General features: G+C 37.9%; 2 protein-coding genes across 2 annotated transcripts; both read left to right on the top strand.

Annotated features, from left to right (window-relative positions):
- The first annotated feature begins 727 nt into the window (after positions 1 to 727).
- On the top strand, positions 728 to 4451 carry LOC130748901 (receptor-like protein 7). Its single transcript, XM_057602151.1, has one exon. The coding sequence runs from the start codon at positions 1076 to 1078 to the stop codon at positions 4238 to 4240; it is 3165 nt and encodes a 1054-aa protein (XP_057458134.1). The 5' UTR covers positions 728 to 1075; the 3' UTR covers positions 4241 to 4451.
- A 3253-nt stretch (positions 4452 to 7704) lies between these two features.
- On the top strand, positions 7705 to 8820 carry LOC130743891 (putative F-box/FBD/LRR-repeat protein At5g22670). The gene is made up of 2 exons (XM_057596109.1): positions 7705 to 8319; positions 8413 to 8820. The coding sequence occupies exons 1-2, from the start codon at positions 7705 to 7707 to the stop codon at positions 8818 to 8820; spliced, it is 1023 nt and encodes a 340-aa protein (XP_057452092.1).
- The last annotated feature ends 11774 nt before the right edge of the window (positions 8821 to 20594 follow it).

Below are 20594 nucleotides of genomic sequence, written 5' to 3' on the forward strand. Positions count from 1 at the left end.
TTGTCTTACCTGAGTTGAAACTTTGTATCTCAGTTAGTCTTTTTATATGCAGTTGCTAGACAAGGTAGAATAAATTATGACAACATGTTATATTTTGCGAATGGTGCACACATTTAAAATATAATTACATGAGACAAAGAGGTAAACTCAAGAGCAATACGTGTCCAGTAATAAGAATGAACAGCTTTAAGAGTCTAGACTACATAAACTAATAGAAGCCCGTAACCTTAAATAGTGTCTATGTCATGAAGTGGCAAGTGAAAGGCGTCAATTTTTGAACAATTACATACGTTCTTTAAATCAGGATAATGTCATTATCGGTATAATTTTTTTTAATATCAAGTTTCCTTCTAGATTTTTTGAAGGGGGTTTTCCCAAGAGGTTTTAATGAGACACTTCTATAAAGACTTGCTTCCAGTGAGAGGGGTTTTCTTCTCTTTTTTCTCTAGGAACTTTGAGCTGCTAATGCTGTCTTCTCTTTGTTTCTTTCTTCCTGTACTTGTACTTCATTCAATAAAATTTGGCTTATCTAAAAAAAAATTATTTATCCAAACGGCAGATGCTCTTATTAAGTCATAATGACTGACTGCATAAATATATTTTATTCCCATGAATGAGGTTCAAACTTCCGATTTCATAATTAAAGATGAAGTGAGTAACCACCACGCTACACTCATGGTTAAATTGGTGTATTTATTTGCAAACATACATTCATGAGATTGAATTTAACATTTGTAAGACAGAAAATAAAGACTACGGAAGAACATATAGCAGTCTAACATTTATATTATGAAGTGTTAAAACGATATAATGTGTTTCAATTTCAATCGAACACTTTGTCTTCACCGTGCGGTCAACGGAAAATTAATTACATGCACTTTTTTTTGGTACACACTTTTTTTTATAAGCTTGGTACACACAATTAATTGCATGTACTAGTTGAGTGATTTGATCAACAATAAAGCATGCTGTAAATGTAATCTATAAATGGAGGAAAAAGAAATGTTAATAATGATAAAAGAAAGGCCTCTTCAACATTCTCAAGTCACCAGATACACCCTTCTCATAATTCACAATGAGAGCACACATAATCTTTTGGCTTTTCAAGATGCTTTTCATCTTAACAAATTTCAGCACCAACATCTTTGTGGCAAATAGCTACTGTCTTGGCCATCAACGTTCAGCTTTGCTCCAGTTGAAGAACAACCTCACATTTGACCCTGCAAAATCCAAAAAACTAGTTCTCTGGAACCAAAGTGATGATGATTGTTGCAAATGGCATGGGGTAACATGCTATGAAGGACATGTCACAGCCCTTGATCTCAGTCAAGAATTTATCTCTGGAGTTCTTGATGATTCAAGTGCTCTTTTCAACCTGCAAAATTTACAAACCTTGAACTTGGCTTTCAATGATTTTCATTCTGTGATTCCTCTAGAGCTCTTCAATTTGAAGAATTTGATGTACCTGAACTTCTCCATGGCTGGCTTTCAGGGGAAGATTCCAAAAGAGATTTCTCAACTTAAAAGGTTGGTTATTCTTGACCTGTCATCAAACAATCTTTTTGGACCAATTGATTCTTCACTAGCTGATCTTAAATCACTATCTATTCTGCAATTGAGCCACAACAATTTGTCAAGCACAGTGCCTGATTCCTTTGCCAATTTCTCCAATTTAACCACTCTGCATCTCATCAATTGTAGCTTAAATGGCTATTTTCCAAAAGAAATTTTCCACATAAAAACTTTAGAGGTCCTTGATGTATCAGAAAACAAATTTCTTCATGGTTCTTTCCCAAATTTTACACCAAGTTGGTCTCTTCACAATTTGGATGTTAGCCATACAAATTTCTCAGGACAGATTCCAGAGTCTATTTCCAATCTGAAGAAGTTGACTAAAATTGATACATCTTACTGCCAATTCAATGGAACACTTCCAAGTTCAATGTCAGAACTCACCCAACTTGTTCATATAGACTTGTCTTCCAATAACTTTACAGGTTCACTTCCTTCCTTCAACAACTCCAAGAACCTCACACGCATATCCCTCTTTCATAACCATTTAAGTGGAGAATTACCGTCCAGCCATTTTGAGGGCCTTTCAAATCTTGTCAGCATTGATTTAGGGTTCAATTTTTTCACTGGGAATGTCCCCAAATCTGTTCCTAAACTCCCAAATTTGAGAGAACTTAGCCTTCCCCATAATCAACTGAGTGGTGTCTTGGGTGAGTTTGACAATGCATCTTCCCCAATGTTAGAGGTGCTTGATTTAGGCAACAATAATTTAGAAGGGCCTTTTCCTTTGTCTGTGTTTAACCTTAGAACACTACATGTCATTCAACTTTCTTCAAACAAGTTTAATGGCACGGTAAAATTGGACCTGATTCGAAGGTTGAGCATTTTGAACACACTAGGCCTTGGATATAACAGTTTGACGGTTGATATCAACTTCAGAGATGATCAAGACTTGTCACCATTTCCTAGTTTGACAAATGTGATGTTGGCATCCTGCAAGATGAAAGGAATCCCCAGTTTCTTGAGAAACCAGTCCACAATACTATATCTTGACCTAGCTGACAATGAGATTGAAGGAGCGATACCGAACTGGATTTGGCGACTCGAAGTTCTTGCTCAAATGAATCTTTCCAAAAACTCTTTCACAAGTTTCGAAGGGAGTTTCTTGAACATTAGCTCTTTTCTTTTTGTACTTGATATCAGTTCAAACCAACTGCAAGGGCCTATTCCTTTCATTCCACAGCATGGATATTATCTGGACTACTCAAACAACAGATTCAGCTCATTCAATCCACCGGACATTGGGAATCACCTCACTTTCACAACTATTCTGTCTCTTTCAAACAACAGTTTCCATGGACCAATCCATGAATCCTTCTGCAATGCTTCAAATATTCTCCAGCTAGATCTTTCCGACAATAACTTTACCGGGGAGATTCCCGAGTGCTTTGCAAGAATGAGTAGCACTCTCAGGGTATTAAATTTGGCTGGAAACAAGCTCCAAGGTTACATTCCTAAAATTATTTCAACTTCATGTCAATTGAAGTTGTTTGATTTAAATGACAATCTGTTGGAAGGTACCATCCCGGAAGCTTTGGCTAATTGCCAGAAACTACAAGTCCTAAACCTTGGAAAGAATGTGTTAACTGACAGGTTTCCATGTTTCTTAAGCAACATCACCACCCTGAGAATCATGATTTTGAGGTCGAACAAGTTCCATGGGTCTATTGGATGCTCAAACAGCACTAGTGATTGGCAGAATCTTCATATTGTTGATCTGGCCTACAATAAATTCAGTGGCACGATACCAGGAGCACTTCTAAACAGTTGGAAAGCAATGATGCGGGATGAAGATAAAGACGGGACAGAATTTGGCCACTTGTCTTTGGATCTTGTTGACAACTACAATCCTACGAGCTTTCAGGATGTAGCTTCACACTTGAGCAAAAAACTTGGAGAAAAATTGACTGAACTTGTTGCAAACGAATCTCGCTCTATCCTCGAGCAAGGTTCCACAGACTACTATTCAGTGGATATTGCTCATTACCAGGATTCAATTAACATTGTCAACAAAGGTCATCAAGTGAAGCTGGTCAAGATTCAAATGGCTTTAACTTATGTGGACATGTCAAGCAACTATCTGGAGGGGCCAATACCCAATGAACTAATGAATTTCAAGGCAATGAATGCTCTGAACCTGTCACATAATGCATTCATGGGCCATATCCCATCAACTATTGGGAATTTGAAGGAAATGGAGTCTTTAGACTTGTCCAACAACTCTTTCAATGGAGAAATTCCTCATGAGCTTGCAAGTCTACATTTCCTTGCATATCTGAATCTCTCTTACAATCACTTGGTGGGGGAAATTCCCAAAGGTACTCAAGTTCAATCATTTGATGCAAGTTCGTTTGAAGGGAATAAAGAGTTATGTGGACCTCCTCTAACCATGAGTTGCAGCAATGAATCGGGATTGTCACCACCAGCATCTGAAACACCTGACTCCGGTGCTGATAGTTCATCGGTTGATTGGAACTTCTTAAGTGTAGAGTTGGGATTTATTTTTGGGTTTGGAATTTTCATCATCCCCCTTATTTCTTGGAAGAAATGGAGAATGTGGTATTCCAAACATGCAGATGAGATGCTGTTCAGGATCATCCCCCAGCTTGATTTAGTGTATGAAAACCGCACAGCGAAGAGGTACAAAACTCTAAGGTGGAGGCGCTGAGCACTAATGTTTAGGACTTCTTAATAAGGACTATGTCCATTAATAAGGATGTGGCTTGTGATAAAGCAAACTATTCAGTAGTTTTCACATCCCTCAGTTTAATTTATGCTTGTTGTTAAAATGATATGTAAGTAATATACGTAGATACTAGTGTAGATTCAGTATTATTGTAACTATTTTTATTAATAATAACAGAAGTTTTACATTTGAATTTTATTTTATCAGAATTTGTTTAAAATAATATCCTGACGTCATGATCAATATTTACTCATGATACTTGTAGCTTTACAATATGATATTTACCTGAAAATTCTCATGGTTGAACTAAAGACTCTGTACAGTTTTATAATCAAAGAAATATCAACAACTCACATCCTGAGACAGATTGAGGAACCCATGACTTTTCTCAGAAGGTGGACTTCCTGGGGGCCGGTGGTGCTCCCACTAAGTTAACCGAAATGGGCATTCCCTCTGCAATTAGCATAGACACGACACAGTCCTCAAAATTCAAAAGGGCTTCACTATTTTGGTGATTCATTACGTAAACATGTGGGGGACATGTGCGTTTCAAATCAGGGGAGGGAAGAAGAGTGATTTCAGTGTAGGGCTACGGACAGTTTAAATTATTAGAATATTTAGACTAATGTTTTAGACTGATGTTAAGTGTAGTGAGACAGTCCAGGAATGAATAATAGGTTAAGTAGTAAAAGCTAAGCGACATATGAGTTGGGGAGGAAAATATGCAATTTATCATTCCGGCATACTTCAGACATACTCGTTTATAACGGTTTTTACAGCAGCTAAACGTAGAGTTAACATAAAACATTTAGCGGGGGCTTTAAAACTCCCGTAAAATAAAGACACAATCTTACGACGGTAGGTGCAACATTCGTAAACTACTAGAAAACTTAATTTATTTTGTTTAGCTAAATAGTGGGGTATTAAGTTTAGCTAACCATGAGGTTAGGAGAAATTCTACCATTTTTTAAAATTTATTTTGTTTAAACAAAATTATAGATTTTTAAAAAGCAAGGACATGTGACCGGTTAAGAGGGTGATAAATGAGAGATAAGAAATTTTTGGCATGCTGACGCTTGAAACTCAAAGATGGGCAAATGGAGATCCAAACATGTTGTGGAAGGAACTTTTTATAGCCACTCTTTGCCTTTTAGGCTTTACGCCTTGGGGGCTTATGTTCCAACATCAAAATGACTAGAGCCGGCCCAACATTAAATGAAGCTTAAAGTAAATTTGAAAGCTACAATGATATACACACCCCTCCTTTTTAAAACACTCTATTTTCACCTATTTTTATTTCTATCTCTCTCCTCTTATTATCTATCACATCTCATACTTTCTTTCTCTTACTTTTTCTTTTCTTCCTATCTCTCTCATCATTCCACTTCTTTCCACCTCAAAGAGAGGTGTGAAAGGAACATTATTAATTTGAAAGTGATGTCTTTTAGGTAAAAAGACAATTTTCTTATTAAAACTTTTTACGTAAACAATATTTCTTTATTAAAACTTTTAAGTTAGATAGGAAAAGGATGAGAGGTTGTAGCAAAACAGTACAAAATGTATGAGAGAACATTTTGTGTTCGGTGCATAGAAGGCTAGAACCTTTGCTGCAAGCACCTTATACTCCATCAAATAAGTTTTTATTTAAAAAAAAAAACTTGTAATATGGCCATAAGTCATCAAATACACCATCAATGCATAACGAGCATAAAATATTTGTTAAGATTTAATTGTTACGTAAGATAAGTTTTGCTTTACAGACTTCATTCCTTTTTTATAAAAAACAAATGAAGCTTGAAATCCAACACTTAAGCAAATAAAGAATCACCAATACTTGAAAACTCACCAATCTAGAGAGTTGTTGATATGAAATAAGACCAACAACTTCTCCGCAACCAAATTCACAAATCACATGATAAACATGCAATATTACAAAGAAAGGCCTTGAAAGCCAACCATAAAGAATCATCAATACTTGAAAACTCACCATAGAATCCTTTCACCCAAACATCCCTCTCATTGTGAACAACACCACCGAGATCTCCATGAGTCCATCATTATTAGATTAGTAGCCGTCGTCCACATTAAGCTTCACAGAAGCAACACGAGGTGGTTTCCATCTTCCCCCGACTGAGCAAGAACATCAAACCCCCACATGAAGTAAGGTACTATAAATGAAGCTTTAATCACAAATAAAGTTTCAAGGACAGTCTTCAAAATTCATGTTTTTTTTTTGTTTTTAAAATTCATGTTATTACGCCATTTCTATAAACTCCAAAAAACCGCAACAATAGGAAAGCATAGGGCCTTTCACTATGCAAAACCAGCCAAGTAATTAAGTACGCGCGTGTGCATAAAATTCTTTCAACTCAACTACACTCAAGGCTCATCAAATCTCTTTATAGAATGCAGACACTCCCTCACGCTATGCATGATGTCTTTTTGATCACATATAACAATTTGCATTCTTTTTATCTTTATTTAAATATTTATTTATTGAGCAGAGGGGTAAAAAACATACTTTTTTTTACATCAAAAAAATAAATTGCATACTCTAGTAATTGATTCGTAGACCTTCCTCATCCCAACTCATATGTCCCCTAACTCTTACCACTTAAGCTATTATTCGGAAACATAAAAACATTTTTTTTTATGTGATAGAGTTTTACCGTAATACATAAAATTTAGACCAATGGTGATCAACAAATTTTAGTGTTAATTAAATAATAATTTCTCGGTTCCTTTATAACTACTGATACTTTAATATTGTTGCATAAGTATTATGGTGCCACCTAATATGCACCACTTTTTAGTGGTGCAACCTTGCACCACTATACCAATTGTCCATTTTACCCCTGTTAAAAAAATTATTTTATAAAAAGAAAAAAATATTGGTATTATCGGGTGGATTTTGATGGGATTAATTTTTTGAACAGGGATAAAATGGACAATTAACATAGTGGTGCAAAGTTACACCACTAAAAAGTGGTGCATATTAGGTGGACCCAAGTATTATTAAGAAACAACAATTAATGTTCTTGTTTTATCAATATTTCTATCTAACTTCGTATTATGCCCTTAATCTCTTTTATTAATTCTAATAATTTTTCAATTTTAAATGAAGGGTATAATTGTAACGTATTAAATAAGGATGTAAACAAGAAAGCCCAATAAAAAGAGAGATCTGACTTGCACAGACCAGCCCAATAAGTGAGGTAAATAAGACTGAAAGAAAAGCAACAAGAAACCCTACAACACAAGAAACCTCCCTCTTCTCTCATCTGCTTCCCCTCGACGTAGCAGTACTCCCCGGCCCCAAGGCTTCTGTTCACCGTCGTCGAAGCACCGCGGCAGCTGCGGCGGCGAGGTCAACCTCTTTTCTCTGTTTCTCACTCTCAAGTCTCATCACATTGCGTTCTGGTTGTGTAAACTGAAGTCGAATAACAATGGCGGACAGGATCAGCATGTTACCCGACGATGTCATTTGCAACATTCTCTCTTTTCTCCCGACTCAAGATGTTGTTTCCACTTCTCTTCTTTCAAAGAGATGGAAACCACTGTGGCGTTCAGTTCCTAGCCTCTACTTTGACGATCAAAGCTATCTCATCAACAACAATTCCTATTCCTATGTTTGCTTTCAGAAGTTCATATGTAACACCATGCTCGCTAGAAATGCTAATGAACCCATTCAGCTGCCATCTAAAGTTTCTCTATTGAAATTGAGGAGCTGCATTTTCAGTTGTGAAACTCTGGTTGTTCTCAAGTTGGTGGGGTTGGATGTGGATGTGTTTTCTTCTGTTGACCTTCCCAAACTGAAGTCTATGTATTTGAATGATATTGGTTTTCCAGAAGAGAAGAATCTTGTGGAACTTCTTTCTGGGTGTCCAATTCTTGAGAATTTGGAAGTGTACTATTTATTTTTCAATGGAGTCTCTTCTACTCCTACTAGTAATAAGAATGTTAAAAGATTATCTAAGTTGGTCAGGGCAGATATATATTGCATTGCTTTCGACATTCCGCTGAAAGCAATTTGTAATGTGGAGTTTCTTCGCATTGACAAGGTTTGAATGTGTGAGTGTGAGGGTTAATACTTAATAATTGCCTGGCTTTTACTTTTACAAAATGTTACTAATCTTTCTGATTTCTCTTTTTAGCTATTGCTGTACCCTGATGGCATTCCAGTTTTTCCTAATTTAACTCACCTGGAGCTCAAGTTTGGGAGTGATATGAACTGGCATTTGGTACTACGAATAATCAAGAAGAGTCCAAAGCTTCAAACTTTTGTCCTTAATATGGAGGCAAGTGCTGCTGATATGATTTGGATTCCCACCTATGCTGTTCCTAATTGCCTTTCTTCACTTAGGATTTGTTCCATTACAAGTTTTGAAGGCACAGAAAGTGAGCTGCATTTTGTAAAATATATTTTACAGAATTCAGGAGTTTTACGGGCGATGACCATACGCACTAGGCCTTCCTTAAGATTAGAGTGGAAATATGAAATGCTTCAAGAATTGTCCTTATGCTCAAGGAGTTCTACCAGTTGTGAACTTTCATTTGAATAAAATGAATGGCAGGCTCTAGATAGAAGCTGCAAATTGTGTTTAGATGATTGCATTTGTCTACAAATATACCAGTACAATTGCTAGTGTTTTGATGGACATGAAATTTGTCTCTTTTGTCTCTTTTGCAATGATAGTCCTTTAATGTCATGTATTTTCTCAACAAAGTGTAGATTTGTGTTTTTAATTAGATGGTGAGAATATAAGCTAATTAGAGTAAATAGATATGATGAAATATCAGCAAGAGCTAGTAATTTTTTTCTCAGCAGCTTGGTTCTGTTTCATTGTGGAAAACAACTGATTTTCCCCCTAGAGGTATGTATTTGTAGATGCATATATATGTACAATTGGGTGGGGTTTTGAATGAATTTAATTGCACTTCTCATGCTTGATGCTTTCTGTCCCCTTTTGATCTTCCCTTTCTGATGAAAATTCCAATCATAATTCTATTCCTTAGTAGAATTGCTCATTTTAGCTTCGATGAAGTGTTGCTTTTTGTGAGAGGTAGGACGAATTGTGTTAAAAAGCTTATCAGGGTTAGCAATACCAAAAAAATAAATTGTGACTCCATGCTTATATGAGTTTGGAAAGTGGGTAAGCAACACAAACTCTCTTGTGTTTAGTTCATCAAAGACTTTTGTCAAAAATAAACCTTCTTTCCATATGTTGTTCAGTAAGAGGATTAAAGGAAGCGTAATTCAGGGGCTGTGTCTAATATGCAATATGAAGAAAATTCAGCTATTATGTTAGCTGTGTTGCTAACAGGTTGTGTAACTGATTTCTCCAATAATTGGAGTAATTAGTGCTATGCCTAAGACAATGAAGGATGTATCTATTAAGAAACTAGGCAATGGTTGTGATAGCTGTGGTTGTTGGGAGTTAGAAACCAAATACTAGACAGTAAAAAGAACAGTTTGATAGAGCAATTTAGTTTCCGGTTCCAAAATAAAAATCAAAAAGGGGAAGTTCCAATCAATATGGTGATAACTGATAGCACAAACATTTTATTCCAGAGATTGTTTAGAACTAGTTAAGTGTTTCTTTTATTTAATTGGTCAACAGTTTTGAATGCAATCACAATGCTGCACTACTTTACTTTTCAATTTCTTCAAACATAGCATATGCCCCAACAAGAAATCTGTTCACAGCCCTATCTGTACGGCCTCTATTTTCTTACATTATATAGAAGGTGAATGATATCAAAAGCACCAAATAACCAAATATATCTTGAGGTGCAGTGCAGATCTTTGTGTTACATTCATGTTTTTTCTTGAAGTGATATATCAAAGCTTATCTATGAACATGATCTTTTCGGTTTTCCTATTGCCTGGCTTAGCAGCCACCAGGTTCATCTATTTAAGGATACCACTTTGCTCCCACATTAAGTAGATATGGAATTATTAGCTGTTTAAATATTATGGTAATTATTCTCACTCCTAAGTAAATATTTTGCTCCCACCATATCGTAGAACCAACTTTAATGCTAGTTATCTCACTCCTAAGTAATACATGAGGATGTAGGACCACAGACACTTCAACTGCTCTAGCTATATTTTGGAGTTCACAAAAAGAAATACCATTTCGGAACTGTTAAATATCTTTTTGTTTATATCCACATCAGCACATACAATTAATACCCAACAATATAAATACCCTTACATTAACGAATATAATCACAACATAAGACTCCAAAAGGAATATAAAAGGAAAGCTTCCTATTCCCATCAAGCTCCCGCAATCTCCACACGACTAATCTCTGAATCAATAGCTCGACGTCACACCATTTCTCGGCTAAAACATAAACACCTAACAAGATTCTCACACAATAACATTCTCCTACGTTATCAAGGAATTGCAGAGTAGCACAAGTTAAGGAAAATATTTCAACAAGCGAGACACAAGGCCCATAAACCACACGTCGTACCTCATAGGGTATCCATTCATCAAACACGGGTCACAAGACAACAACCAATGCACTAACGTCGAAGACGTTCAAGGGGACCTATGTGTCTCTATAGTGTTAGCGTATGCAATATGCTTAATGCTCACTGCACACCATGATCCGGATAAAACGCCAACTTCATACCAGGAAGACGAGACAAGGACCCATCCCATGCAGTCACTTGCCACTTATCTAATGACCCTTCCCATGCAGTCATTAGCCAACACCTCGGTGTACCCTATCTAAGCGGTACCCTCGGTCAATGCAATTATATGCTTCATGATTAGTCATACAATGTAGTTATAGTCCTTCGTCGTTCGATGAAGACTTCACCACACCTGCACACACACCAACAACAAACATAATGTCTAGCCTGCTTGCTGTAAGATACAATAAGCTTCCAATCATACTCCTGTACAAGCTTTGATCAACATCCTCTCCTTTGTCATCCTTAGTTAGTTTGACATGAGTTGCAGCTGGAGTTCTCTTGTGACCTGAGTTCTCAAGCCCAAACTTCTTAACAATTCCTTTAGCATACTTACTCTGAGAGATAAACATAGAATCCTCCATTTGTTTGACTTGCAGACCTAAGAAATAATTTAGCTCACCAACTAAACTCATTTCAAACTCAGATTTCATTTGTTGAACGAAATGCTCCACCATCGCGTTCGACATCCCTCAAAAAACTATGTCATCCACATAAATATGTGCAATCATAAGCTTCCCTTTATCATTCTTCAAAAACAGAGTCTTGTCAATTCCTCCTTTGCAATAGCCATTGATGACAAGAAATTCAGTGAGCCTCTCATACCAAGCCCTTGGGACTTGTTTCAAATTATACAAGGCCTTTCTCAACTTATACACATGATCAGGAAAATGAGGATCAACGAACGCTTTAGGCTGCTCAACATAAACTTCCTCATTCAAGTACCCATTTAAAAAGGCACTCTTTACATCCATCTGGTATAACCTGAATTTCTTCAAGCAAGCCACTCCCAACAAAAGTCTAATAGATTCCAATTTGGCTACTGGAGCAAGAGTTTCATCAAAATCAACTCCTTCTATTTGAGTATAGCCTTGAGCAACCAATCTTGCTTTATTTCTGGTGACAACCCCATGTTCATTAGACTTGTTTTTGAAGATCCATTTAGTACCAATTATATTAGCATCCTCAGGCCTTGACACCAACTCCCAGACCTCACTTCTCTTGAACTGTTCCAGTTCTTCCTGCATTGCATTAATCCAGTATTCATCAGTTAATGCCTCATTTACATTCTTGGGTTCAAACTTGGATATGAAGCAAGCATGAGCAATGAGACTTTTGGACCTAGTGGTGACACCTTTATGAAGATCACCTATGATATTCTCTTGAGGATGTAACTTCTGAATTCTGATTGAAGGAGCCTTATTAGAAGTGATTAACTTGTCCTCCTCCTCAGATGCACTTGTTTCAGGGGCAATGTCCTGGTCAACTACTGGAACATCTGCATTTTCAGTAACATCATCATCTTCCACAAGTATACTTCTCTTCATCTCACATGGCATGCCATCAACAATCACATTAAATAATTGCATCATTGTCTTTGTGCGAAGATTGTACACCCTGTAGGCTCTGTTGTTTGTTGAATAACCCATGAACAATCCTACATCACTCTTAGGATCAAGCTTTCTTCTCTGCTCTTGATCTGCAAGTATATAGCATTTACTCCCAAACACATGAAAGTATTTAACTGTAGGCTTTCTTCCCTTCCATAATTCATACTGAGTAGAGGAAGTTCCAGCTCTAATGGTTACTCGGTTGTGTATGTAACAGGCAGTGCTCATGGCTTCTCCCCAAAACTGAAAATGAATCTTTTTAGCATGTAGCAATACTCTAGCTGACTCCTGCAGAGTTCTATTCTTCCTCTCAACAATCCCATTTTGTTGAGGTGTGATAGGTGTAGAAAACTCATGACTTATTCCTTCTAATCCACAGAACTCATAGAACTTGGAGTTTTCAAACTCCTTCCCATGATCACTCCTGATTCTCACAATGACACTGCTCTTTTCATTCTGAAGTTTCAAGCACAAATTCTTGAAAATATCAAATGTCTCTGACTTTTCTCTAATGAAAGTGTACCTGCACCAGAACTCAGATATCATAATCTCAAAACAAAATGGTAGTTTCATTTAATAAAACTTCCTACTTGATCATCCTTAGTAACAACACATTCTGTCTTGCTAAACTTTACATCAGGTCCTTTATCACAGAGTTGGCTTATACTGGTAAGATTTGTTGTTAGTCCTTTCACAAGCAGCACATCAGTCAGATCAGGGGATCCAGAACCAACAAGTTTTCCAATTCCTTTAATCTACCCTTTGGCTCCATCTCCAAAAGTAACAAAGCTACTGGAGCGTCCTCTTATATTTTCCAAATAGCTCTTGTCTCTTGTCATATGTCTTGAACAACCACTATAATAATACCAATCTTCCCTTGATGAAGCTCTAAAAGAAGTATGAGCAATCAGACTTGAGACTTCACCTTTGGGTTTCCATTTTCTTCTCACTTGAGTGTTCTGAGAGTTTTTAGACTAATTTGATATCTGAGGATAACCGTACAACTTGAAACAATAAGGCCTTATGTGACCATTTCTTCTACAATAATGACATCTCCAAGGGGAACTTCTGACACTCTTGTACTGAGATGTCACATGTCGAGGCATATGATGGGGCATCTGTCCAAACGACAAGCTGTTAATTGGTTTCTTGATCTCTGATTGCTTTGCAGCAGCTATAGATTCCTTTGGAACCTTCTGTCCTTCCTTGTTCATAGTCTTGTAGTCAAAACCAATACCCTTCAAGCTTTTCCCCTGTTTGCTTGTTTCCTTTAGGATTTCATCAAGCATATCTGATCCACTGTTCAGCATCCTAAGAGATTTGTGTGTGGTTTCAAGTTTGTATTTCAGAGATGTAACTTCCTCCTGCAATTCTGCATTAACACCCATTAATTTTACCTTTTCTAGAGTATCAATATCCTCAAGTTTTGATTTCCATTCCTCAAGTTCTTCTTTCAGTTTGCTGCTGATCTCACATAACTTTTCCTTTTGAGTGGTCAGCTGCTTTATCTCACTTTCTTGGTCCTTCACACGCTTACATGCTTCCTTCCACTTGCTATGCAACAACCTGTAGGTTTCAGCCAGCTCTTCATCAATTATGTCCTCGTCACTGGAGTCAGGTTCATCAATCATTCCAGAGAAAGCAGTAACTTTGTTTGCAGAGACACCATTTTCCTCATCAGTGTCTTCATCTGACCAGGTTACCATCATACATTTCTTCTGCTTTTTAATATAGGTAGCATATTCAGTTCTGATGTGACCATATCCTTCACATTCATGACATTGCACTCCTATGTTCTTACCAGATTTATCATCATGGTCTTCCTCTGAAAATTCGAAGATCCGGCATTGTCATACCTCATGTCCTGGACATTAGGCTTTGACCTTTTATCAATCTTCCTTAAGGATCTGTTAAACTTCCTCCCAAGAAGAGCTAGGGCTTCAGAAAGATTTTCACCTTCACACTCAATATCATCATCCTCATCAGTGTTTGACACAAAAACTATGCTCTTATTCTTCTTCTCAGTCTTGTCAAAAGTTAACTCATAAGTTTGTAATGATCCAATAAGTTCATCAACCTTCATGTTTCCAATGTCCTGAGCTTCCTCAATTGCAGTGACTTTCATGGCAAACTTCTTGGGCAAAGATCTCATAATTTTCCTCACAAGCTTCTCATCTGACATAGGTTCTCCCAAGGCAAAAGATGAGTTGGCCAAGTCACGTACACGCATATGAAATTCTGAAATAGTTTCCTCTTCAGTCATCTTCATGTTCTCAAACTGAGTGGTAAGCATTTGAAGTTTGGACATCCTTACTCTGGTAGTTCCTTCATGAGTAGTTTTTAGAATATCCCAGGCTACCTTTGCAATAGTGCACGTGTTGATGAGTCTAAACATGTTCTTGTCAACACCATTGAAGATGGCATTTGAGGCTTTGGATTTTCCCATAGCAGCTTCATCTTCCTCCTTTGTCCATTCTTCCTCAGGTTTCTCAATAGCCACAGTAGAACTTCCTTCAATCTGTTCCTTGGTAGGATGCTTCCATCCTTTGACAATAGCTTTCCAAGTCTTGCTGTCAATTGACTTGAGAAAAGCAGTCATGCGAGCTTTCCAATAGTCATAATTAGTACCATCCAGAATGGGTGACCTATTGACTTATCCTCCCTCCTTGTTATCCATGAGAACTGAATCTATCTCCCTGGAGCTCACCCACACAGAACAGGGTGCCTGCTCTGATGCCAATTGAAATTCTAGTTCCCGTATGGCAGATGTCCTACGCGATGCTTAGGCAACTGCTTTAACAATCGTACAACAGTAAAGGATAAAAGCAAAATAAACAATACACAACACCAAAATTGTTAACCCAGTTTGGTGAAACTTCACCTACGTCTGGAGGGTTTGCACCCAAAGAAAGGAAATTCATTATCTCAAGATTCAGGAACTACAGACACTCATGAACCCACAGCTCATAGTTCTCTTCCTAATCTACCCAGTGTATTTTATACCTAGTATATCGACCTAGGTATGAGAGCCTCTCTTACTTTCTCTCAACCACTGCCACAGTGATTGGTAAGAACAACAGCAAGTAGAGTTTTAACACCCAAGAACACAGAACTCAACCTTGCCTTATAGAATCAATGAGCAAGGTGAGTTCACAAAGAACACAAGGACTAGCACAAAAACACAACCCTAAAACACTTGTTCTATTTCACTCGATAACTTCAGTGCACTTCACGTTTTAGGTCTTCACTTTATATAAGCTTCAACAGCCACACTAGGTTTTTCCAAAAGCTGAAGCAGTAGTCCAACAACAGCAAATCAGAACGCAATCTTCCATAAATGTTGATTGTGTTCACAAGTCAATCATCATAAACACAATAAGAATCAATCCCTTAATCAGAGATTATTCCAACAATAAGATCATCCCATAAAATAGCTACTTAAAGCGTAAGTAACCACACTAAAATCTTCAGCAGATTTCCAGGGCACACATAAGCACTTCAAGTCAAGGACTGATGTCCAGTGCTACACGAATGCAGATGTCACAGCATCTGCTTCGACATCAGGTTGTTTTGGACAAAATGCAAGACAACCAAAAGTAACAACAAAGGAGGACAAACACCTTTTCACTATGGCCCCCAATTTCAATGGTTTGACCTTCGTGTCTGAAAATTTCAAAGTGGAGGACTTTGAACCTATCGTCGAGGCGAAAGGAATGAAAAGTATAGGTTCTGAAGCTATCGCCGCTCTCCTGCACGCCGCTAGTTAGCAGACATTCTCATTCGAACGCCATGAGATTGTTGTGGGGAAAGAGTGTGAAACCCTCCTGCTCTCCCATGACCGTGATCAAAGTGCAATGTACTGTAGGGATATGGTCACCAGAACGACAGAGAAATTGAGGGCGGCTGAAGACGAGTTGGCGAGTCAAAAAGCCGATTATGAGTTGAAAATCCGCTAAATGAATGAAGAGTTGGAACAACTCAAGGCGAATGCAGCGGAAAAGGAAAAGAGACTCGCTGAGCAAGAAAAACTTATCACCGAGAAGGATGTTGAGCTTGCGAAGAGTGCTAAGGTGGCCGACAAGCTTGAGAAAACCTCCTCGGCCTTGGAAAATTTCAAGCACCAATATACTTTGGTGAGGGTCAAACAGCTCAAGGCTTGGTTTCGGGCCGCCCAAGCTGGAGTTTGCTACTTGCAGGTGCGGAGTCGTGGCATATAGGGGTTGTGGCCCTGGTGACTCCACAACCCCTATACTTATTTTTTCGTTTCATGCACATTTCTCTATTTTTAAACTGCCTCTATTTGGCCAAAGTCAGGTGGTAATCTTAAAAATTAGCGTTTTGCAATAATATTAATAGATATCTTCCAAGTATTTATCCTGTGTTGTAATTAGATGTGTAGAATTTAGTTACATGTTAAATTTGTTGTACATATAATGCATGTGAAATTTTAAATTTTCAAGTCAGATTTTATTAGATCATGGCCCCTGTAGTGTGAAAATTCTGGCTCCGCCCCTGGCTACTTGACACATGATTTGGATCTGGGTGTCACGGGAATGTTCAAAACTCTAACCGTTGAGGGCATTACCGGTCCTCCTGATCCCCAATCACCTTGAGCTTAGCAAGTTGCAACGGATGAAGAAAGTGAGAGTAGCGAGGAGGAACAAGAAGAAGGTGATAAGGAGCAGAAGAATCAAGATCAGGAGGGGAGCTTGGCCCAAAAAGATCAGACCGCCGCAAGTCAGGATGGTGAGAAGAAGGATTCCCTTGCAAATTAATTTTGGCCCTGCGTGGCCCATTATTTGTACTACTTTTAATTTGACTTGTAATTTTTCTTAAGCTTTTGGTACTATATCCCTTCATGGCTCCTTTATGACATTCACAGATTTATCCCGCCAATTTCTTATCTTTGATATTTATTTTTCATTAGCCTTGCTACTTTACTTCCTCGATTTATATTTTGATTTATTGTTAAGTTACATTTTAGCGATGTTGTATGTTTTGTAACTGAGGCTAGGCTTGGTTTAATTTGACCAAGGCTTGTCCTCACTGACGTGAGACTTCACTTTGGTGAAGCATTCGCCCTGTTCGAGGCTTATGTGCTTGGATTCCAATGGCCATTTGGAATTGCCAAGCCCGTGTTCAGTAAAACGCCGCCCTTATTCCGAGGAGACTTGGGCGGGTAGTTGCTACCCCACACATCGCCAACGAGTACGGTTGTTATGTGAGCTTTCCCAAGGTTCATTAATATTTTTAGTATTTTATTTGAACCGCCCCTTCAGGGAGATTTTCCCACCCCATAACGAACCGTACCTTAACCATTTTGTTTTAAACTTTGTTTCTTGAAAAAACTTTCATTCATAGCTCTTTGCTAACGATTTTCATACTTACATCCTTTGGCGCCTCATTAAATAACTTTCTTTTCAGAAAGGAAAAATAGTACGCCCTTATTGATATTTTCACTTTGATCACCTAAGTTTTAGTAGTACCTGAGGTTGGCAGCGTTCCACGCTCTTGGCACTCGCCTCTCATCCAACTCCTCCAAGTGATAGGCTCCTTGTTATAAAACCTTCATAATTTTATAGGGTCCTTCCTAGTTCGGGCTAAGTTTGTTTTCTTGTGTCTCTGTTCGCCTTTTCAACACCAAATTGCCTTATAGAACTTTTCTTGGTCTGACTTTGGTGTCATACTTTCTGGTCCGCCTTTTGTTTCATTGCAGCCTCTCTGATCCTTGCTTCTTCCCTTGTCTCGGCCAACAAATCATATCCAACTGCCAAATTCATATTTTTTTTCTCCCCTTCGTCCATAGCCAGTGCTCTCCAAGAGAAGTTATAGATTTCCACCGGGAGCATGGAATTCGTTCCATAAGTCAGCCTAAAAGGAGTCTCACCTGTACTGGATTGCGGCGTCGTGTTATATTCCCACAACACTATGAGAAGATCATTAATCCCCCTAAACCATCAATCATCGTGTAGTGACTATCCTCTCGCAGAAGCTCTTAAGAGTATTATTGAACTTCTTCAGGCTTTCCCACAAAAATATCCGAGGTTCTTGTCTCTAGGTACAAACTCAATTGTCACTTGATGCAGCAAACTCATCAAATAATGAACCCTCTCAAGGTACTTGACCAACTGCAGATCATTGTTAAGTTCAAACGCTTTCATCGTCTATCTTGTTTTGAATGATAACAATTTTCAAGAGTCTTTAAATACAATCTAATGAATCGTTGTTGTTTACTTTTCAGGAGAAAATCAAATGTGACTTACTTGTTATATCTTGGAACTTCATATGAGTTGAATTTCAGGACAAACAAGCATAGTCAAAGACTAAGAACTTATGATCTACTAGTTTGTCTTAAATTTCACATTAATTGGTATTTGGATAAACAAGGACAGTCTAAGTAATTAGTCCTCTTCTCAAACGATCCCTTTAAGGAGAAGCCATATCTGTAAGGATCATCTACACAAGGAAAAGACAAAGCTCAAGAAAGAACATCATCGTCTGACTCTAGGATGATAAAGGAGCTTAGGAAGAAAGTTGAAGATGGCTTAAGAGGAGAAATCGCCAAAATCTGAAAGTACAATTCTTCAACGGGAAGATTTTGATTAGAGATGAAAAGAAGACAAGACAGTGCACATCAGAAAGAAGAGTTGCTGATAGAAGATTAGAAGACCTTCTAGCAGAAGAGCAAGATCGTTTTATGGAGAAAAAGCGATCGTCTGCAGAAGGAAGAAAAGAGAACTTGCAGAGGAGGATTATCATCCAACTCAAGCTAGTTAACCAGAAGAAATTGTGTTCAGAAAAAGCAAACATCTTGTCAACATGGAAAAGATCTCTGATAACACAGTAGAGAGAGAGGTCAATGTGCAGAGCTTCACGCAACCATTAAATGCACAATGACCAAGGGAAATCATTATAACTTTCAAACTAAAAGGTTTCCCTCTTTCTCTCTCTATCTCTCCTTAGGAATGGGATGAAGTCCTTCGTCTACTGACACATCATCAGCCCATCCATTTCCTAAGGAAGAAGCCTCAAGTTACTTTTGCCTACAACCATCGTCTACATAAAAAAGGCAAAAGAAGGATATCCGTTGAAAGGTGAAGATACGACGCGATTCACTGCCAGGATACCTCATCAGTAGAACATGCCTCATCGTCTTATCGAAGAAACTCCACAAGGAAGCCAGTCAAAGAAGTCTCGACATCTGCATCTACACGTGACTGCATAGTGACCAAGGCTAAAGGTGTAACGCTCCATCCATCAATGAGCTGTTTGGTCACTTAAAGGGGTAATAACTCCGACCTATGCCTAAGCTTATTGCACATTCCAAAGCATTAGATCTGCATCGAGCTGTACCCCTTCATCACATTTACTGACCTCAGTACAGTTCGATGCAATGGTCATAATTTCTGTGAAGACCAACCAACGACTAATTCTCTACTCACAGAAGACCTGGACCTATAAATACCAAGACTTGAAGACTTCACAAGGTGGCTTTTGCAAATCCAAACACGAGACTTTTCAAGAATTGAATTGGGATTCAATCAGATTCATAACCTAGTTCAGTTATTCCAGACAGTCTCTAGAGATCACATCTTTAACGTCTGGAGAAAAGTCTAGAGGCTGGAGCTCAAATAAAGACATCTTCATCAGCCTCTGCAGCAAGGAGAAACAAACTTAGAAGTCACATATTTTCTTTTCTTCTTGTTGTAAAAGAACATAAAGTAATTTTATAATACTTTATAGTTCTTCGCACTCAATAGTACTACTATCACTAGAAGTGGTCTTGGGAAAGATCACTTAGGAGAAGTCCTTCTAATACTTGGTTCTTCCTGGAGAGGCAGTGAATAAAGAATACTCAATCCACAGAGAGGTGATGGTCAATCTGCAAGTGCATAGATACCACCCGGTTTTAAAATATCGAACCACTGGGATTGTGAGTGAGAATTGTGGGTTTAAGCTTAAAGCTTGTGAGTTTTGAAAGCAATAAAATTTTGATTTAGAGTTTGGTTGATTGGGACAAGGTATTGTCAAAAGAGCAACAGTGAAAACGTTGAAAATATCAAATGATAAAAACGTTTTGGGTTGTCGATCATCTAATCCATTCTAGTCTACCTATCCTATGCATGTGAAACCTTGATCCAATCCTTGTTGCTCTAGTCTATCTAATTACTTATTGATTCCTCACATAAACAATTCTCTCAAACTAAAAGTTAAGTCCAATTCATTGTGTACTTAATCA

The sequence above is a fragment of the Lotus japonicus genome, chromosome 3 (genome assembly GCF_012489685.1).
Source record: "Lotus japonicus ecotype B-129 chromosome 3, LjGifu_v1.2".
Lineage (NCBI taxonomy): Eukaryota > Viridiplantae > Streptophyta > Magnoliopsida > Fabales > Fabaceae > Lotus > Lotus japonicus.